General features: G+C 43.0%; 2 protein-coding genes across 3 annotated transcripts; one reads left to right on the forward strand and one right to left on the reverse strand.

Annotated features, from left to right (window-relative positions):
• Positions 1-1,068: 1,068 nt before the first annotated feature.
• On the forward strand, positions 1,069-17,316 carry jam2a (junctional adhesion molecule 2a). The gene is made up of 10 exons (XM_042324133.1): positions 1,069-1,399; positions 6,231-6,407; positions 6,697-6,846; positions 6,987-7,174; positions 12,892-12,994; positions 14,273-14,380; positions 14,513-14,525; positions 15,065-15,136; positions 15,359-15,392; positions 15,667-17,316. Exons 1-10 carry the CDS (start codon positions 1,351-1,353, stop codon positions 15,703-15,705), a joined length of 933 nt encoding a protein of 310 aa, XP_042180067.1. The 5' UTR covers positions 1,069-1,350; the 3' UTR covers positions 15,706-17,316.
• Positions 17,317-17,526: 210 nt separating this feature from the next.
• atp5pf (ATP synthase peripheral stalk subunit F6) lies at positions 17,527-21,613 on the reverse strand. Of its 2 annotated transcripts, none has more exons than XM_024426215.2 (4): positions 21,470-21,613; positions 20,871-21,041; positions 18,491-18,618; positions 17,527-17,635 (listed from the first exon to the last, which is right to left on the reverse strand). In XM_024426215.2, exons 2-4 carry the CDS (start codon positions 21,038-21,040, stop codon positions 17,607-17,609), a joined length of 327 nt encoding a protein of 108 aa, XP_024281983.1. In that variant the 5' UTR covers position 21,041; positions 21,470-21,613; the 3' UTR covers positions 17,527-17,606. The 2 variants fall into 2 exon arrangements, with proteins under 2 accessions (XP_024281983.1, XP_024281984.1); XM_024426216.2 differs by lacking the exon at positions 21,470-21,613 and adding an exon at positions 21,358-21,429.
• Positions 21,614-22,071: the final 458 nt, after the last annotated feature.

Genomic DNA, 22,071 nt, shown 5'->3' on the forward strand with positions numbered 1-22,071 from the left:
ATCTCATGATAAGCTGTAGACCACACTACCTAGAGAGTTTTCACCTGTATTTTTCGTAGCTGTCTTACATACCACCACAGACTGATGCTGGCACTAAAACAGCCCTCAATGAGCTGTGTACCGCCAAAAGCAAACAGGAAAACGCTCATCCAGAGGCGGCCCTCCTAGTGGCCGGGGACTTTAATGCAGGGAAACTTAAATCCGTTTAACCTCATTCCTATCAGCATGTTAAATGTGCAACCAGAGGGAATTTATTTTAGACCACCTTTACTCCAGTCACAAAGCTCAAAGTACAAAGCTCTCCCTCGCCCTTCATTTGGCAAATCTGACCACGGCAAGCGGTACCGTAACGCCAAGTCTAGGTCCAAGAGGCTTCGGAACAGCTTCTAACCCCAAGCCATAAGACTCCTGGACAGCTAATCAAATGGCTTCCCAGACTATTTGCATTGCCCCCCTTCTACGCTGCTGCTGCTCTCTGTTATTATCTATGTATAGGCACTTCAATAACTCTACCTTCATGTAGATATTACCTCAATTACCTCGACACCGGTGCCCCTGCACATTGACTCTACCAGCACCGCCTGTATATAGCCCCGCTATTGTTATTTACTGCTGCTCTTTAATTATATGTTATTCTTATCTGTTACTTTTTTGGGGGGTATTTTCTTAACTGCATTGTTGGCTACGGGCTTGTAAGTAAGCATTTCACTGTAAGGTGTTGTATTCGGCGCATGTGACAAATACATTTTGATTTGATTTGTCCGACAATCACACCTGGCATCAGGTGTCGCTTCCTATACCATTCGTGGTGGTCCTCTTTTATGGTAATTCATCAAAATGTCTCAAAGTAAATAGCATGGCGTTATGCCAGGATTTAAGTGCTGAGACTATGATGACACATTCTCACAGAAAAAAAAACAGTCATCAGTGCAGTTGGCCATTGTTGGCGAGTTGCGCACGATGGACAAGTGTAGTGCACGTCTTGGACACAGCGTTGCGCTCTCCGCATACCTTCTCCAGGAGTCCCCCACCAAATCGCTTCCTCGCCCCACCAAACCCCCCTCCCTACCACAACAGTAGAATAGTAGAGAAAACGTCTACAGTGACAGCCACTCTGCAGCCGTGTGCCCTGCGGCTGGTGTAATAGTGTACAGAGAGTCCGAAAGGGCGACTTCCCGAACCACCCGCGCGCTGCCTAACTGCTCAGGAAATTCTACGGAGTTTTCGGAACATAATTTCCCCAAAGGAGTGACGAGATTCTGGAATTACTGGTGTTGTGGGAATAGGTTGTCGCTCAAGAGCAACTCATATTTCGAGGAAGGGCGGACTTTTGAACAGCGGGAGTTCAGGATGGAGAAAGCGTCACTTTTTTTGCCCCTTGTCATTCTACTGATACAATGTAAGTAAACTTTTGCATTTAGGCTATTCCGTATGATAATGAGTTATTCGTCTGTGTGTTTGTTTGCGTGCTTGTGGATGTGTGTAATGCATGTTTGGGTTGATCTGTATTGGTATTCTTAATAATTACATTACCGTCATCCCTATTGCTTTTGTATGTGTAATGCCATGTCAGCTGTTTGTGTTTAGAAAAAAAATAAGCCATTTTAGATAGGAAAATATTGATAAAGCACAATTTAAAAAAAATATATATATATTATTGTGATCTTACTGTGTTGATGCTTCTAGTGCTTCACACACAAAAAAAAAAAAGTGAACAGCACTTGTTTCGGTAGTAATTGGCTTAACTTATTACTTAATCCTCTTCGTTATTTTATTTCAACTTTATTTACCTAGGCAAGTCGGTTAAGAACAAATTCTTATTTACAATGACGGTCTAGGAACAGTGGGTTAACTGACTTGTTCAGGGGCAGAACGACAGTTTGTTTTACCTTGTCAGCTCGGGGATTCGATCTCGCAACCTTTATGTTACTGGCCCAACGCTCTAACCACTATGGCCTGTGCTAAAGTTTCCAACGTTGCCGGTCTTTCATATACAGCCTTCCTCACTGTGTGTGCGTGTTATTGCGATGATATTGGACTACATGCAACTGCAGAAAACAGATATGGACCACTAATGTGACCTTAAGTTTTTGTTGGAAACAGGCCAGTCTAATCTGGATGTGGGCTATCAGCAGGTCACCATATCGTTTCGTCCCAAATGCCACTCTATATTCCCATTTATAGTGCACAATTTTTAAAAAATCAGGGCACATAGTGTTCCGTTCAAAAGTAGTGCACTACAAAGGGTGCCATTTGGGACGATTACATGGTGTCAGTGAGATGCCAACATTTTGCAAACAAGCCCCCCACCACCACCAACAACAACCCTGACTGGCACAGCTGTTCCTGACAGAGCAGTGCAGGGTTACACACATACAGAGGGGCTTTGTTCTCCTTGGAAGACACACACACACACACATTCTCTCTGTTTGTCTCTCTAGATCCCTCTCTGTCTGGAAATGGATGTTCTCTTAGATGCTAATAGATGCTAACATATAGACGTAGCATCTCATTTCCCGTTTATTGCAAAGTCATTTAAAAATAAATGCCCCTTTTTTTAAATTTTTGAATTGGAATTTTAGTTTTCTTTCTGAGTTGACTGACTTCAATTTGACCCAACCTTGGTAGGTCTCAGGGCGGGTGGCTCATAGGGTTCAGAGAGGGACAGGTCACCACTCAGCAGACAGAGAAAGTGTGGGCATCATGTCACGGTTGTTGTCACGTCTGTGTTATCTCGAGGAGACGCTCCTCAAGGTGGCTGGCGTTCGCCACAGCCGACACTGTGACAACAGTTTCTTCAACCCGGGGATGCTATTGATGGATCCTGACGATATAAAATAAAACTCTCTCGTTATCTCTCTCATTCTCTCCATCTATTTCTTCCTATCTCCCTCCACATCTCATTCTCTCTGTCTGTCTCTCTCTCCCTTATCTTCTGGCTCTCTCTCCCTTATCTTCTGTGTCTCTCCTCTCCCTCTCTCTCTTTGTCCATCCAGCCAGGGAGAGACAATGCTCATCCTCACAGAGAAAGAGGGAGTGATGAGGCACACTCCCACTCCCAACACAGCTGCAGTGATAACAGTGTTACACATACTCACAAAGTAACACAGACAGCAAGCAGGGAGGGACAAAATACACAAGGCTGCACTTCCACCGCCTACAGTACTCAAACATCTGAAGGACAATGTGAATAGACAACATGAGTCTGCAGTTTGAATTCATACTGTACTTACGCACATCAAGCGAGAGATCGCATTCTGCCACTGATAATGTGTAGGCCTATGTACACCTAATTGCCTAAATACTCATAACTAGGATTCAGAAGGAGAATTCAAAATCAATGGGACACACATGAGTTTTTCTGTTTGTTTCCTGTGAATCGACTAGATTTGAAATGAAATTGAGTATGCTTCATTGGTTTGCTTCATTGTTTGTCAGCGAGCAAGTTGTTTACGTCTTGTTTCCCAACTTCTGCTCTGCTTTCCTGGCCATTTAAGATGGCCGCCTCCACGCTGAGAGGACCTGCATATCCTTTATCGCTTCCTGTGCCTCTCCAATGCCTTTGTCTCACTTTCCCTCAATTCTTCTACGTAGACCCGGTTTGCGTCTATATTCCCTACATAGTGTACTACTTTTGACCAGGACCCATAGGGCACTATGTAGGGAATGGGATACCATTTGGGACGCACACCTGCCCTTCCGTGGGGGGAAAGCAGGAGACCAGGAGGATTGGTTAGGACCTTTCCTCTGCCCCACCCCACCCTCTGGTCCACTAATAGAACCACAGGAAGTATTGCAACAAAAAGAAGCTGGCTGAACAGGAAGCTAGCGAACTGCTAACAGTGAATGACTCATTTGGTAGTTGACCTCAGTTAAGTACAGTGTAGACCAGTGGGTTCCCCATCCAGGTGTACTTGGCCTATCCAAGTGGGTACTTGATAAGACTCATGAGCATGGGCTTACTGGTAAAATGCACATGAGGGGGTACTTCAGGGGTACTCTCGGCAGAGCAAAATTCAGTTGGTGGTACAGTTTCCGAAAAAGGTTGGGAACCACTGGTGTAGACAGGGGTGGTTTAGGTCTTTTGACGTGATGTTTACCAGTACTGGGCCATGACAGATAGCTTTGTGCTTTGCTGGCCAGCAATTGTCAGTATTTAATGAATTGAATATAGTATTAGTAGGTTATGCAGCGATACAGATGTCATTACAGTTATCTAGTTGAGCATGCATGTGAATAAGTGTGTTATCTGAATACATCTCAGTATTTACTGAAACAATGGGAGGAAACATGGATGTTGGCCAATACAAACACAACACAAAATAAATGTGTGTTGTCTGGGTGTGTTAAATAAGTGTCTGTGTAAAGCTAGCCGACTAAACTTAGCGATTTACGATGGAATTGAGCAGCGACTAGTGTGGGCTGACAGGAGCTCCAACGTCATATAAAATTACGTTTTTAACACCGCCCAAAGGATAGCAATCAGTTTTACAGGACATTGTCTCATGTTGTGTGCAACATGAAGTGGAAATTGAATGCAAGCTTCACACATTTTTTGTTGTTTTATTGCTAAAACATTTCTAGCCTGTATCTATGGGTAACAGTTGACATGTTATGCCCGACCCGCTCAGTTTTCCACCACAAAACACCAGAAAATGGCCCAAAACAGTAAGAACCAGCTCACCTGCTTTTACGCTCGATGTTCAATGATTATTTTTGACAAAAAGTTTAGTTCATGTAACACGGTTGACCTTAATATGAAGGACAGACGTAAATGAATCAATAATGTAAGAAATAATCATCTTCAGAAATGACTTTGTCAAAGCAACAAAATAACTCGGGCTTTACAATGATGGTGAAATGTTGGGGTTAAGTGGGTTAATAACTTTCTAGAATCATAGAGTCAAAATGCTGAATTTTGGCACTTTAACAAGTCTTTATTCATATAATAAAAAACCCAGTGGTGTAAAGTACTTAAGTAAAAAGTACGACTTAAGTAGTTTAGGGGGTATCTGTACTTCACTATTTATGTTTTTGACTACTTTTACTTCACTACATTACTAAAGAAAATAATGTACTTTTTAATCCATACATTTTCCCTGACACCCAAAAGTACTTGTTACATTTTGAATGCTTAGCAGGACAGGAAAATATTCCAATTCACACACTTATCAAGAGAACACCATTGGCCATCTCTACTGCCTCTGATCTGATGAATCACTAAATATAAATGCTTGGTTTGTAAATGATGTCTGAGTGTTGGTGTATGCCCGTGGCTATCCGTAAAATAAGTAAATAAAACAATTAAATTGTGTCATCTGGTTTGCTTAATAAATATAAGGAATTTGAAATTATTTATACTTTTACTTTGGATACTTAAGTCTATTTTAGAAATTACATTGACTTTTAATGCTTAAGTATATTTAAAACCAAATACTTTTAGACTTTTACTCAAATAGTATTTTACTGGAGGACTTTTATATTATTTTCTATTAAGGTTGCTTTTACTCAAGTATGACAATTGTGTACTTTTTCCACCACTGAAAAAAACTCCATGGGGTATAGTACATTTTTAAAAGGCTCTTCATTTAACATAACAGGCTTTTAAAATTCAATATTGGTGCACAATTGCTACATAAAATGTCAAAAGGGGCGCAAAAGGCAGTCTTTTCATGGAACCACCCAAATACTCAGTGTGCGTGTGTGTTGTGCATAACATTATTGTACCAGTTAATCTCCACCCCCACACACACACACACATACATATGCACATACACACGCAACACGCGCTCCTCCCTCAATGGATGGGCGTTACCCGGGCGACCTGTGGACAGCAACAGGATGACAAAACAATAATCCTGACCCCTGCACCAATCAACCGACAGGAAGGGATGCTCCTATTTCCTGTTCCTGTCTAGATGTACATGTTCAACAGGAACGACACACAGACACAGCCAGCCAACCAAACAATCAGCCACGAGTCTTCATGCTCCGCTGCCAATCTGGTCCAGAGGAAAAACTGGTTCATAACAGATATAATTGGTTCATACAACATTTACAACTGGTCCATCATAACTGAATATAACTGGTTTCTAACAGATTATAAACTAGTTCATAACTGATTATAATTGCTGATTTCTAACGGCGTTAAGGTGTTCATAACTGGTCCTCCATCTTACAACCCTTTCCCCCAACCCCATATGTGGCACCTCTCTCTCTCCATCCCTCAGGCCTCCCCATTGTCCCTGTTACCGTGTCAACAACCACGCCCAAGGTGGAGGTCCATGAGAACTCTGATGCGGTTCTGAGCTGTGATTTTCGGACAGAGAAGGAACAGAATCCTCGAATCGAGTGGAAGAAGAAAGGAACAGATGTATCATTTGTTTACTATGAGGGACACTTCAGAGGTGATTGGCTGTCCTGGCACATTGTCTTCCATCGCTCTCTTTCTGTCTCTTTTAACCCCTGTCCAGAGCCCATCTTCAGACTCTCAGATTTCATTTACTCTCCTCACACGAGGGGAATTCATTTTAAGAGCCTCATCAACATAAAGCAGAATGTGATGAACATTACAAAGACATTTGTATGAGAAGTTACCAGATGGTTGATGTTAGTTTAAGTAGAACATTTGTCCTTAAGAAACCACATCTCCACAACCCCCCTTTTCTCTGTGCTGACCGGTTTCCACTCTCCCAGGAGCCTTTGCGGGGCGTGCAAGGATCAAGGGGGCAACGGTGACCCTACAGAGGGTGACCCAGAAAGACGCGGGCGAATACCGCTGTGAGATCACTGCCCCTCACGACACCATCACCCTGGGGGAGACTAACATCACCCTCGAAGTCTTGGGTGTGTACCACATCGTCTGGCAGACTGAGAGGGTCTGTCTGCCTGACTGAGTGTTCTGAGTGTGTCTGTGTGTTGTCTCAGACATGCTGTTTGTGCACCCCCTTAACCCAGCTGACATTGTGGCTGTACCCTCCTCACAGTGCCCCCCCACACCCCATCCTGTGAGATCCCCAGCTCGGCCTTGACGGGCTCTGTGGTGCAGCTGCGCTGTAGGGACCAGCAGAGCATCCCCCCAGCCACCTACTCCTGGTACAAAGATGACAAGCCGCTGACCCCCTCCCGCATGGCCAACGCCACCTACCACCTCAACCCAATCACGGGCATACTGGTGAGATACTTTTTAAGAACAGTATATATACAGTCGTACCATTGATGCTTTGGCACAATTTACTCAATGTTCAGTGCATTCAGACCCCTTCCCCCTTTTCCACATTTAGTTACGTTACAGCTTTATTCTAAAATTGATTTTTTTTTAAAAATCCTCCTCAATCTACACACAATGCCCCATAATGACAAAGTGAAAACAGGTTTTTAGAAATGTTTGCAAATGTATTACAAATAAAAAACATAAATACCTTATTTACATAAGTATTCAGACCCTTTGCTTATGAGACTCAGGTGCATCCTGATTCTATTGATCATCCTTGAGATGCTTGAGTCCACCTGTGGTAAATTCAATTGATTGGACATTTTTTGGAAAGGCACACACCTGTCCATATAAGGTCCCACAGTTGAAAGTGCATGTCAGAGCAAAAACCAAGCCACGGGGTCGAAGGAATTGTCTGCAGAGCTCCGAGACACGACTGTGTCGAGGCACAGATCTGGGGAAGGGTACCAAAACAATTCTGCAACATTGACTCTCAGACCATGAGAAACAAGATTCTCTGGTCTGATGAAACCAAGATTGAACTCTTTGGCCTGAATGTCAAGCAACACATCTCAAGGAAACCTGGCACCATTGCTAAGGTGAGGCATGGTGGTGGCAGCATCATGCTGTGGGGATGGTTTTCAGTGGCAGGAACTGGGAGACTAGTCAGGATCAAAGAAAGATGAATGGAGAAAAGTACAGAAGGATTGTTGATGAAAACCTGTTCCAGAGCGCTCAGGACCTCAGACTGGGGTGAAGGTTCACCTTCAAACAGGACAACGACCTTAAGCACACAGCCAAGACAACGCAGGAGTGGCTTCGGGACAAGTCTCTAAATGTTCTTGAGTTGCCAAGTCAGAGCCCGGACTTTAACCCGATCGAACATCTCTGGAGAGACCTGAAAAATAGCTGTGCAGTGACGCTCCCCATCCAAAACAAATCAAATTGTATTTGTCACGTGCACCAAATACAACAGGTGTAGATCTTACAGTGAAATGCTTACTTATAAGCCCTTAACCAACAATGCAGTTTTAAGATAAATAAGTGTTAAGTAAAAAATGTGAGTATCAAGTTATTTAAGAGCAGCAGTAAAATAACAATGGCGAGGCTATATACAGGCAGTACCGGTACAGAGTCAATGTGCGGGGGCACCAGTTAGTCGAGGTAATTCAGGTAATATGTACATGTAGGTAGAGTTAAAGTGACTATGCATAGACAATAAGAGAGTAGCAGCAGCGTTAAAGAGGGGGCGCAATGAAAATAGTCTGGGTAGCCATTTGATTAGTTGTTCAGGAGTCTTATGGCTTGGGGGTAGAAGCTGTTAAGAAGCCTTTTGGACCTAGACGTGGCGCTCCAGTACCGCTTGCTGTGCTGTAGCAGAGAGAACAGTCTATGACTAGGGTGGTTGGAGTCATTGACAATTTTTAGGGCTTTCCTCTGACACTGCCTGGTATAGAGGTCCTGGATGGCAGGAAGCTTAGCCCCAGTGATGTACTGGACCGTACGCACTACCCTTTGTTGTGCCTTGCGGTCAGAGGCAGAGCAGTTGCCATACCAGGCAGTGAAGCAACCATGCTCTCGATGGTGCAGCTGTAAAACTTTTTGAGGATTGAAGGACCCATGCTAAAAAATTTCAGTCTCCTGAGGAGGAATAGACTTTGTCATGCCCTCTTCACGACTATCTTGGTGTGTTTGGATCGTGATAGTTTGTTGGTCATGAGGACACCAAGGAACTTGAAGCTCTCAACCTGTTCCACTACAGCCCTGTCGATGAGAATGGGGGTGTGCTTGGTCCTCCTTTTCCTGTAGTCCCCAATCATCAACCTGACAGAAATATTTGAGGATCTGTCAGATCGAAGAATGGGAGAAACTCCCCAAATACAGGTGTGGCAAGCGTGTAGTGACATCCCCAAGAAGACTCAAGGCTGTAATCACTGCCAAAGGTGCTTCAACAAATTACTGAGTAAAGGGTCTGAATACTTTAAATGTGATATTTCAGTTATTTTTTGCAAGCTGTTTGCAAGCTGTTTTTGCTTTGTCATTATGGGGTATTGTGTGTAGATTGATGAGGGGAGAAAAAACTATTTAACTCTACAGGATTGGTGGGTCCCCTGCGGGACGGGTTGAGCTAACGTAGGCTAATGCAATTAGCATGAGGTTGTAAGTAGCAAGAACATTTCCTAGGACATAGACATATCTGATATTGGCAGAAAGCTTAAATCGTAGTTAATCTAACTGCACTGTCCAATTTACAGTAGCTATTACAGTGAAATAATACCATGCTATTGTTTGAGGAGAGTGCAACGTTATTAATAAACCAATTAGGCACATTTGGGCAGTCTTGATACAACATTTTGAACAGAAATGCAATGTTTCACTGGATCAGTCTAAACCTTTGCACATACACTGCAAAATCTAAATTGCGCCTGGGCTGGAATAATAGATTATGGCCTTTCTCTTGCATTTCAAAGTTGACGGTACAAAAAAATACAAAACCACACGTTTTTTTCTTTGTATTGTCTTTTACCAGATCTAATGTGTTATATTCTCCTACATTAATTTAACATTTCCACAAATTTCGAAGTGTTTCCTTTCAAGTGGTATCAAGAATATGCATATCCTTGCTTCCGGTCCTGCGCTACAGGCAGTTAGATTTGGGTATGTCATGTTAGGAGAACATTTTTATAAAGGGGCGGATCCTTAAGAGGTGTTAATCCATTTTAGAACAAGGCTGTAACGTAACAAAATTTGGAGAAAGTCAAGGGGTCTGAATACTTTCCGAATGCACTCTATGTGCCAGTAAAGCAATTTGAATTTGGCAGAACGAGGGCCCAGCCACACCCACAGACTGTGTGTTACGTAGGAGCCACACTAGGGCATCGAGATGATTATTTTTACCTACTACACTGGAAGTGTAATTTTTGGCCAGCGAGAGCAATGTGCAAGGTTCTTTATCCTATTGTGAGCTGCGGGGAAAAAAATCTTGAAAATAGAACCAAAGTATAACTTACAGCTCACTCACCTACAGCTCACTTACCTACAGCTCACTTACGCCCAAGTTTCATTGAGATTTTAATTTAATTTAACCTTTATTTAACCAGGCAAGTCAGTTAAGAACACATTCTTATTTTCAATGACGGCCTGGGAACAGTGGGTTAACTGCCTGTTCACGGGCAGAACGACAGATTTGTACCTTGTCAGCTCAGGGGTTTGAACTCACAACCTTCCGGTTACTAGTCCAACGCTCTAACCACTAGGCTACCCTGCCGATTAATAGGAGCGCCTCACGTTCTGTACACTGTAAGTTATGCATCCGATGTAGCAGGCCTCCATTACAGACTCCTATACATGCACGTATAATCAACCACTAACACAGTATATGATAATACAAACCTCAGTAAGACACTGAAACCTTAGTTACAGTTCAGACCAACAGGGGCTACCTCAGAAATCAAATCAAATTTCATTGGTCACATACACATGGTTAGCAGATGTTATTGCGAGTGTAGCGAAATGCTTGTGCTTCTAGTTCCGACAGTGCAGCAATATCTAACAAGTAATCTAAAAATTCCATAACAACTACCTAATACACACAAATCTAAGTAAAGGGATGGAATAAGAATATATACATATAAATATATGGATGAGCAAAGACCAAGCGGCATAGGCAAGATGCAATAGATGGTATAAAATACAGTATATACATTTGGGATGAGTAATGCAAGATATGTAAACGTTATTAAAGTGGCAATATTAAAGTGACTAGTGATACATTTATTAAAGTGGCCAATGATTTCAAGTCTGTATGAAGGCAGCAGCCTCTCTGTGTTAGTGAGGGCTGTTTAACAGTCTGATGGCCTTGAGCTAGAAGCTATTTTTCAGTCTCTCGGTCCCAGATGCACCTGTACTGACCTCCACCTTCTGGATGGTAGCAGGGTGAACAGGCAGTGGCTCGGGTGGTTGTTGTCCTTGTTGATCTTTTTGGCCTTCCTGTGACATCAGGTGCTGTAGGTGTTCTGGGGGGGAAGGTAGTTTGCCCCTGGTGATGCGTTGTGCAGACCCCACCACCTTCTGGAGAGCCCTGCGGTTGTGGGCAGTGCAGTTGCCATACCAGTTGGTGATACAGCCCGACAGGATGCTCTCAATTGTGCATCTGTAAAAAATTGTGAGGGTTTTAGGTGACAAGCCAGATTTCTTCAGCCTCCTGAGGTTGAAGAGACGCTGTTGCGCCTTCTTCACCACACTATCTTTGTGGGTGGACCATTTCAGTTTGTCCGTGATGTGTTCGATGAGGAACTTAAAAGTTTCCACCTTCTCCACTGCTGTCCCGTCGATGTGGATAGTGGGATGCACCCTCTGCTGTTTCCTTAAGTCCACGATCATCTCCTTTGTTTTGTTGACGTTGAGTGAGAGGTTGTTTTCCTGACACCACACTCCGAGTGCCCTCACTGCCTCCCTATAGGCTGTCTCGTCATTGTTGATGATCAAGCCTACTATTTTTGCGTCGTCTGCAAACGTGATGTTGGAGGCGTGCATAGCCATGAAGTCAATGGTGAACAGGGAGTACAGGAGGGGGCTGAGCACACACCGTTGTGGGGCCCCAGTGTTGAGGATCAGCGAAGTGGAGATGTTGTTTCCTATCTTCACCACCTAGGGGTCCTAGGAAGTCCCAGGACCCAATTGCACAGGGCGGGGTTGAGACCCAGGGCCTCAAGCTTAATGATGAGCTTGGAGGGTACTATGGTGTTGAATGCTGAGCTGTAGTCAATAAACAGCATTCTTACATAGGTATTCCTCTTGTCCAGATGGGATAGGGCAGTCTTCAGTGTGATGGCGATTGCATCGTCTGTGGATCTATTGGGGCGTTATGCAAATTGAAGTGGGTCTAGGGTGGCAGGTAAAGTAGAGGTGATATGATCCTTGACTAGTCTCTCAAAGCACTACATGATGACAGAAGTGAGTGCTCTGGGGCGATAGTCATTTTGTTCAGTTACCTTTGCCTTCTTGGGTACTGGAACAATGGTGGCCATCTTGAAGCATGTGGGGACAGCAGACTGGGATAGGGAGAGATTGAACATGTCCATAGACACACCAGCCAGCTGGTCTGCGCATGCTCTGAGGACGAGGGTAGGGATGCCGTCTGGGCCGTCAGCCTTGCGAGGGTTAACGTGTTTAAATGTCTTACTCACATCGGCCACAGAGGAGAGCCCACAGTCCTTGGTAGCAGGCCGCATCGGTGGCACTGTATTATCCCCAAAGCGGGCAAAGAAGGTGTTTAGTTTGTCTGGAAGCAAGACGTTGGTGTCGATTGGTCAGACCAGCGTTGAATAGTTATTGTCACGGATACATCCTGTTTTGAGTTTCTGCCCATAGGAAGGGAGGAGCAAAATGGAGTTGTGGTCAGATTTTCGGAAAGGAGGGTCTTGTATGCATCGCGGAAGTTAGAGTAGCAGTGATCCAGTGTATTGGCAGCGCGAGTGCGACAATCAATATTCTGATATAGGTCACTTCCCTTTGGTCAGACATCAACCCATATAGACCCTTAAGTTCGGAAGCACACTTGTATACTTTAGACCAATTGCAAAAAAAAAACGATACAGGTTCTTTGCATCGTATCATCTTCCTCTCTCTTTTTCTTTCCTGTGAGCCCTCCATCTGCCTCTTTCTCTCTCTGGCAGGAGTTTAAGACTGTGGCGAGAGGCGACACGGGACAGTACAGCTGTCTGGCATCCAACAAAGTGGGGCCGCCCAAGATGTGTGAGGCTAAACACATGAAGATAGGTGAGTGTGCGTGTGTGTGTGTGTGTAATTATAAGAATGATTGTGGTTCATATTAGTGTAGTTTTGTCTTTCCACAAACTAGCGTGACTCTCGTGCTTCAAACCCCATTGATATGGTCGATAACCAACACAGTTACAATACCAGAGCTAGTGTTATGTCTTGTAAAATCCCAAGAGTAAACAGTACTGTGAGGAGCACGTGTTTCTATACAGGAATTTGTCTATGGACTAGCCTCCCCCTGGAGATCAAGCAAAGAAAAAGTAGAAATAGCTTCAAAAACCAGGCAAAGGTTTTCATTTGGATAAGGTTGTCTAAGTAAGAGAAACCCCTCCACTGCCCCTTGTGACCCCTACTGCGGCTGGTCAGGTGTATTTATTTGAATGATAGGTACAATTAATATATTGTTTTAATGTGAAATTAATATGGTTGATTTAAGGTTAGGGAAAGGTGCAGTGAATAGTGCCACTTTTTAGGGTGTCAATATAAATGAATGTATTTATGGTTGTTTGTAATTTTGTCTTGCCTTTTTTTTATCGTTAAATGTGTTATTGTTTTTACCACCGGGGACCACTTTGGAAACAAGCGTTTTAATTAATACTTTCAAGTGATGTCCTCTGGGTCCACATTGTACATGTTGTTGTATATGTCTGTTACACAAAATAAATTCAATTCAATTGTGAAGTGTAGGTATATAGGCATAGAACTGTACAATTGGTCTTCTGAGCTTCTAAACTAAGAAAACATTAGAACAAATGGATACAACAAAAACAGTAAGGAAAGAAATAAAACTAGTTTTTCAGAAAGAAAAAAAGAAAAGACCTCTTGAATAACCCCCAGAAGGAAAACCGAGCTGTGGCTTTTGTGGAGTGATAAGTAATGGTGCATCAAGGGTGACTTGTCGATGTGCTCAGAGGGTCCCTGGTTCGAGCCCAGGTTGGGGCGAGGAGAGGGACAGAAGCAAAGGTTTTTAGCTTTAAATAGGGAAGAGTACATTTTTGTAATTTCCCCTGGGTAGGTTCATTTTTCGGAGGAAATCTTAAATGGGAGATGTTTTAACCAAGAAGGGGCCTGCACTCAAACAGGCATTAATTCACTTATTCCAATCGATTCTGTAGCCAGAGAAGGCACAAAACAAATTAATCAGATCCACGATATCTCGGATACTGGCTTGAGGGTTGGTTATATAGAGGAGAATGTCATCTGCGTGTAGAGAAATAATATTTGAGGTGTCCTTAGTATTGTAACCAACTAGCATGACTCTCTCACTCTCTCTTTCAGAGGATGTAAACATGGCAGGGGTCGTGGCTGCGGTCGTGGTCATCTGTCTGGTCATCGCCATTTGTGGCTTCGGGGGGTACTATGCACACCGTAATGGCTACTTCAGCAGTGAGTCTGTCTGTCCCTCTCTCTGTCTGTCCATGAAACATACAATATGTCTGGCTCTCTGTTAGAAAATATAATTTGCACTCACTTCCTCTTACTTTCTGTCTCCACTCTCCTCTTCATTTCTATCTCCAGAACACAGAGGAAGGTAAGAGTTGTGTCCTTAAATCCATTAACGATTATCCCAAATACAGTGAAGACACCCTGACACTGAACACATCTGCATTGCTGTGTAACTACCACTGACTAATAGAGGTGTGTGCGTTTTAATGTTCTGAGTAAGTTCAGTAGAGAGCGACAGGTGTGATTGAGCCAAGCAGTGCAAAAGCCTGTCTCTTCTCACAGAGAGAGACACAAACAGGTATTTTATGACCCAGTTAGAAAAACTAGGTTTGTTATGTTATTTTGACTGACTGACTCTAGATTAGGCCAGTTAGATGACTAGGAATAATCTCATGATTATTTTTAATGAATTACAAAATAATAACAATAATGAGTCATTGTTTATCGAGGGAAGTCACATTGTGATTGACATCTCTTTTTCAAGTGAACCCTGACTCCTAATAAACCCCCTCCTGGCTGAATTGTGATTCGCTTACCCCCCTCTGTGTGGTCGTGTTTGTTAGTAACCCTGAGCATGGTGTGTGAACCTCATCCACCCCCTCACTCAACTTTGACCCCCCCCAGGTCCTTTTGGATCCCTCAGTGTCATGGTGTGGCCCACATCAGCAACCAGGACCTCCATAGAACAGAAGACAAGTGAGTCTGACCCACAGACAGACTCGAGTAATAGATTTAAAAGTAGACAAGACTCCTTCACAGAAAAAGTTGCCCTTTCCACTCTGTTTGATGCGGTGGTATTCTTTTGATAGATGTTTTGACTGAGACCACAGCTGCATCACATTTAGGAAGCCCCCTCCCTCTCGCTCCCGCCACTCTGTCAAACAATCTATTGTCTTTATAAATGCCTCTGTCTTCCAGGACTAATGCCAACTACAACCCTCCACCCCAAGACGTGAGTGTTTTTCCTCAAATTTTCTCTGTTGGTGTATTCATGGATGGGTATGATGTTCACAGGAAATGTTGACTTGAGCATTACCCCCTTACATGCAACATTTTCTAGATAACATTTTACAACCATATTAAAAGACAATATGATCATTTCTAGTATAATTCTCTTGGCAGTAGTAGTAAGTAAAATTCTCAATGGTTACTAATAATGGAGAAAAAGACCTGAATTGCAGTAGTTCTGACTGAAGGAAAATATGCTACTGTTTTCTCTCGCTCAGCCTGCGGACTTCAAACACACCCAGTCCTTCATGCTGTGAGGACCTCGACAACCCCCTGGAAGACACCACTGGAGTAGTTTCATTCCACCCAAATGAATAGTTCTAAGAATAGTTAATTATATTTTTGGGACTGACCAACCCTGCTCTCCTCACCCTTGTGGATGGATAGCAAGGGGGGAAGAAAACAGCGCGTAGAGGCCATTTATTCCTGTTTTGCTTTCCCTGGGCCCTCAATGCAAGCCTATTATATTAGTCACATGGTACTCTACTTCCCTCTGGTGGCCAAGTTGTTAAACTACAGCATATCGCCATGTTGTGGTGGACCCTTGGAATTACGTTCCACACATGCTCACTTCCCCCTCAACTGGCCAAAACATGAACTACCTAAATCTGATTTTATACCAAAGACGTGAACATTGCATCTGAGTGTAATATACTGTACATATTTTCTGAAGGCTATTGGATAAGGCTATTGATGTGCATACAATGTAGCCATCACATTAGGCCTCCCGAGTGACGCAGCATCTCAGTGCAAGAGGTGTCACGACAGTCCCTGGTTCGAATCCAGGCTGTAACACATCCGGACGTGATTGGGAGTCCCATAGAGCGGCGCTCAATTGGCCCAGCGTCGTCTGGGTTTGGCCGTCATTGTAAACAAAGAATTTGTTCTTAACTGACCAATCCATTTTCTTCTGAGGGCAGTACTCGTGTAGATCTGATTCAGTCGGTTTGGATTTTTATTTAACCTTAACTAGGCAAGTCGGTTAAGAACAAATTCTTATTTACAATGATGGCCTACCCCGGCCAAACCCTAACGACGCAGGGCCAATTGTGCGCCGCCCTATGGGACTCCCAATCACGGCCGGTTGTGATACAGCCTGGAATCGAACCAGGGTCTGTAGTGATGCCTCCAGCACTGAGATGCTGCGCCACTCGGGAGCCCAAAATTACATAGATGTCCTCGCCCCCAGTTAGTCTAATTAGCATACAGGTAACAAAAAAAAAATCCACATCAAAGTCCATCTGTTTTAAGATGGAGAGATTGTTTTTTTTGCATGGGCCGCGCCCCAATAATAGTAAAGCAGTGTTGGTCAGAACAGGAGACATCCCTGAAAAACACCGGAGATCACCACAATAGTCTTATGGATTGTTTCCTCCATTTTGAATATTGGCCATCCACTATATTCCTTTCAGAACAGTGCAGCTGAAGGAAAGGAGACACTTTGGGATCGATTCAATCCGTAATGACGAAGTTCAGTGCTATGATTGAAATTTAAAAGGCGATGTTCCTATTTTCGCAGACTGCCTTCACGTTGAACGCTGCATATGTTGGCTCAATCATAAATTACCTTTACATTTCAATAGCGCAGTAGCTCTGAACTTCAGCAATACTAATTGAATTGAGATGGACCCCTGCTCACCCGAAGATGCCTACATTTTCTGTGATGCCCAGTGCCTTTCAAAAGTAGTTGTTATATTCTATCTAGGGGCTCTTTTGTAAGTGTTTTCTTGTTTTGTTTAAGCTAAAGTATTATTGTGCTACTGCATTTTTGGTCTTAGTGTATGTTTCTTAGGCTATGGGTGAAGGGGTTGCTGTACGTTTATTCTTTGTAAGATGTTTATTCAGTATTAAAGATTTTCTATCAAAAACTTGTTCAATCATTTCTCACCATGTGGTCTTTTCCCCACAGCCGCTGGAACAGGGTGGAGTGCCATGAGTCAGGCGAGCGAGACTGTAGTGTGACATCATCGTATGTTATCAATCAAAAATGCAAGCATGTAAGGTTGAACATGGTTTGCAAAATCACTCTTACTATAACCCCTTGACTGATTAACGTAATAAAACAAAATGTTCTCACATTTAATCCAACTTCATTTATTAAATAGTACATTAATAGTGGTGACATGTAGGACAGAGACAACGTCGTCATGGTCAGTGTTCACTTGGCCACTTCCTGCAGCTGGGGCTCTGGAGAAGAGAGAAGGAGGATTTAGAAATGCTCGGTCGTATTCATTAGTGCATACCGTAGTGAAACACTTTGCAAAACAATAACAAGCGTTTATTGTTCCGGTAGTTCCTTTCATGTTTTGTATATATCGTCATGCCAACCTCTTACCTTTGAACAGGAGTGATCTAGATAAAAAATAAACATAATTCTGTGGATGCTTTCACTTAGGAGAAGACCCGTCTATATATTTTTTTGTTTGTTTTTCTTTGGTGCCTAAAGAATACAACCCTGGTTGAGGGTGAATGAATCCTTTAAAACCACCCGCGTCAAACTCATTTCATGGAGGACTGAGTGTCTGTGGGTTTTTGCACCTCCCTTGTATTTGATGAATTAAGGTCACTAATTAGTAAAGAACACCCCTCACTGGTTGTCTAGGTCTTAACTGAAAGGAAAAAACACACGTATACTAGAAACACCACGGAATGACTGACACCCCTGCTTTTAAGCATAGAATGAGTATGCTACGTAGGGTGAGATGGGGGTAGTACAATTTAGTCTATGACTAAGCTACCAAGAAATGCTACTACTGCGGTAGAGCTGGGTGACATCCATATCACAATAAATTGACAATTATCACAATAATGAGAAATCAAACGACACGTTTGTTCAAATGAATTTACACCCCAGTTACTTTTTCTATTACACTTTAAATGTCGTAGCTATCTATTGTTCCATTAGCAATCGCCCATATTATTTCAAACGTCACATTTCTCTACTGTAGGCAACTTGTCGTTATTAATGATGTCAGTAAAATGTCTGATCATTTTCAGTTAAATCGTCCCAGCTCTATACTGCAGTGCATGGCCTTAACGAACCTGTAAATTTGAAGTCAGGGAATTTGGTGAGGTCACCAGTCCCATATAACCTCTGCAGTTTGGTGATCTCCTCTGAGACACCCTTTTCGTAAGAGGGGCCTGCATCAACAATCCCACCTGCTGCAGCCCTGGAGAAAAGAGAAAGATGGGGAAGGAACCTTTTAAAACAACACTGTAGCATGGAATACACTACTCTGTTGTTTAGGGCTGACCCCATTTAGTCGACTGATAATTCTTTATTCGAGCATTAGCAAAAATATAGATATATATATCATTGTGTACAAGACACCGGTCTGATTTGCCCCTGTGAGTGGACTAATCCATTGTGGAGGCCGTGGGGAAGGCACAGTCAATCACTCGAATACATGTGCTACTAAAATTGTATATGGTTATATTATATAAGAACAACGGTGCAACAATAATAAAAAATATATTTCATAACAAATTTGCTTTCTCCTGCATTGACTAGTGGTCGCTGTCCACGGTTCTGAAACACGCTGTTGAATTGGCACCTTTTCCTAGACCATGTTGCTATGTGCATAATAGCAAAGTTAACGAGCATATTGGTTAACGAGCATAAAGCAGAGGCAGCTGCAGAATGAGGGGAGACACAATAAGGCAAGGGCTGTTTTCCTAAGAAAAGTGAGGATACCAACTTATTTAGGTCTAGAAATCAGTAGCCGTACTATTAAATGTGCCTGGCTTTATAAATCATGCATATACAGTGGATTTGGAGAGTAATCAGACCCCTTCACTGTGTAGCTGGTTTTCATCAAGGACCTCTGTACTTTGCTCCGTTCATCTTTCCCTCAGCCTGATTAGTGCCCCAGTCCCTGCCACTGAAAAACATCCCCACAGCATGATGCTGCCACCACCATGCTTCACCTTAGGGATGGCACCAGGTTTCCTCCAGACATATCACTTGGCATTCAGGAGTTCAATCTTGGTTTCATCAGACCAGAGAATCTTGTTTCTCATGGTCTGAGAGTCCTTTAGGTACCTCTTTTTTGGCTGTAATGTGCCTTTTTTCTGAGGACTACCACTTTTACTACCATAAAGGCCTAATTGGTGGAGTGCTGCAGAGATGATTGTCCTTCTGGAAGGTTTTCCCAGCTCCACAGAGGAACTCTGGAACTCTGTCAGAGTGACCATTGCGATTTCGGTCACCTCCCTGACCAAGGCTCTTCTCCGCGGATTGCTCAGTTTGGCCAAGCGACCAGCTCTAGGAAGAGTCTTGATGGTTCCAAACTTCTTCCATTTAAGAATGATGGAGGTCACGGTGTTCTTGGGGACCTTCAATGCTGCAGAAATGTTTTGGTATCCTTCCCAAGATCTGTACCGCGACACAATCCTGTCTCGGAAATATACGGACAATTCCATCAACCTAACGGTTGGTTTTTGCTCTGACATGCACGGCCAACTGTGGGACCTTATATTGACAGGTGTGTGCCTTTCCAAATCATGTCCAATCAATTGAATTTACCACAGGTGGACTCCAAGATGTAGAAACATCTCAAGGATGACCAATGGAAACAGGATGCACCGGAGTTCAATTTCGATTCTCATAGCAAAGGGTCTGAATACGTATGTAAATAAGGTATGTTTTTAATTACATTTCTACAAACATGTTTTCACTTTGTCATTATGGTGTACTGTGTCTATATTGAGGATGATTTTAAAAATGTAATCCATTTTAGAAAAAGTCTGTAGTGTAAAAAAATGTGGAAAAAGTCAAGGGGTCTGAATACTTTCCAAATACACTGTATATCTACAGAAATAAGAAAGATCCCACTTCAGTTGCCTGTTTGAGTGTTTGTTTAATTGCCTACTTATTCCGTGAGCACCAAGCATCAGGCAAAGACATGTCAAGGAAGCCCTACCTTTGTTGCAGTGGGTGAGCTCAAGAAACCACATAACTAGTCAGCCCTATAATTATAATACCCTATAACGAGTCAGACATATATAACCTATGAAAGCACCTTCAGCATCCTATGCGGTTCATGGATCTTGCCATCTAGGCATATAGGACCGGGTTCAGAAGGTGCACAACATTGTGGAACGTTCAGATAGAAATATATCATGTAGAATGAACACGACTGACATGTACTGTATAATCAAGAATCAAGTCTGCTAGCTCTGTTCCCCCACATTTTTTATTTGCAATATCCCACAACGTTCGCCTACTGAACATATGGCCCATCCTTTGCAAATAGCTCTGCAGTGCTAAAAGCACGTGCAGACTCCCTGCCACCATCTCTGTCATGACATCCTGGGTCATTCCACATAAGCCTAGCTAATGTATAGCCTACCAACATGAAGAAACAAGTAAGTTAGCAATAGTGAAAGTAGGACAAATAGTGCGGTTATTTATCGCACTCACTTGCTCTTGGTGCTGTAGTCGCGGATCTTGTCTAGGAATAGTTTCTGGATAGGGTCCAGGTCCTTGGCCCGGTTGAAGAGGACAGCAGACAGGCCGAAATTCCTGCGCAGTGTCAATGACACCGCGGAGCGCAACAGCGAGGACAGCCGGAATAGTTTACGAAGCGCCATACTGTCAAACGGAGAGGGGGACAAATGACAACTGTTAAGTTTGACAGTGACGCTACCAAACTAGCTAAGCTGAACATGTATATTACTGGCGATAGATAAACCGTGCGTGAACAGTAGCTACATGAAGTTAACGTTACTAGCTAGTTAACGGTTCCTCGCTGGCTGGATAGCTGACGGCGGTAACGTGGCTGTGGGAACTAGTGGGAACCCAACCCTGTGCATATCTTCCATACACCCATCTGAGGCAACAAAAATACATGACCCTAGCTAATTTACAGTATTTTGGGGGAAGTTACAGTATTAGTCGACTCTCTTACCGGCTGGCTATGACTTGTAATTAGCATGAATATGACGAACATGTACAATTTGGCGTTAATACAATGAAATCGATTATAAGGCGTTTAATTCCGCTGTAAAAACACCACTCACCTTGGATTTGACAGTGATTACTTCCACTGTGATAAACCGCTTTGCATTGTGGCTATTTTTCAATCGGTCGCGTTCCGGAACATCAACGTGCGTCCTGGCTGCGCATCTCTACAGCCCTGTTCTTTTCAGCGCTATATCGTTTTTATCATAGCAATGTGCACAGCTTTCATATCACCCACATAATAACGATGCTTTATTTGCTACCTTATTTGGTATTTTATTCTGAAGTGAAAATCAAACTAGTCAAATGCCTTGAAGGTGCATGTCTTTGCCCCTGTGGCAAAGCAACAACTGTCACACGAAAAACATACTTGCTGGATTTACACCAACGATTTCGTCTTTCCCTCAACTTCGTTGTACAGTCCTATAAATCTATTTGGTTTTTCTTTAGGCTATTGAAAATTGGATTTACAGTGTGCACCAGTAACCTACTGATTGTTTTAATTTCATGAATCTGATTTTAGTTGTCTATGATCTCCTACTCAAATGAAATACTACATGGGTTACAATAACATGAAAATGCGCTATCATGTGGAGTTGATCAAAGCAAAATCAAACAGGACAAAAACATACTTATCTTTTCAATCACATACCTTCCTACT

Source organism: Oncorhynchus tshawytscha, linkage group LG07, assembly GCF_018296145.1.
Source record: "Oncorhynchus tshawytscha isolate Ot180627B linkage group LG07, Otsh_v2.0, whole genome shotgun sequence".
In the NCBI taxonomy this organism is placed as follows: domain Eukaryota; kingdom Metazoa; phylum Chordata; class Actinopteri; order Salmoniformes; family Salmonidae; genus Oncorhynchus; species Oncorhynchus tshawytscha.

Bases quoted from the DNA above. Each gene is read 5' to 3' on its own strand.
- jam2a (XM_042324133.1), top strand. From the start codon at position 1,351: ATGGAGAAAGCGTCACTTTTTTTGCCCCTTGTCATTCTACTGATACAA. The intron at 6,408-6,696 runs GTGATTGGCTGT...CCACTCTCCCAG, and splicing joins CTATGAGGGACACTTCAGAG to GAGCCTTTGCGGGGCGTGCA. The intron at 6,847-6,986 runs GTGTGTACCACA...CCCTCCTCACAG, and splicing joins CATCACCCTCGAAGTCTTGG to TGCCCCCCCACACCCCATCC.
- atp5pf (XM_024426215.2), bottom strand. From the start codon at position 21,040: ATGGCGCTTCGTAAACTATTCCGGCTGTCCTCGCTGTTGCGCTCCGCG. The intron at 18,619-20,870 runs GTGAGTGCGATA...TCTTTTCTCCAG, and splicing joins GACTACAGCACCAAGAGCAA to GGCTGCAGCAGGTGGGATTG. The intron at 17,636-18,490 runs GTTCGTTAAGGC...TCTCTTCTCCAG, and splicing joins CCCTGACTTCAAATTTACAG to AGCCCCAGCTGCAGGAAGTG.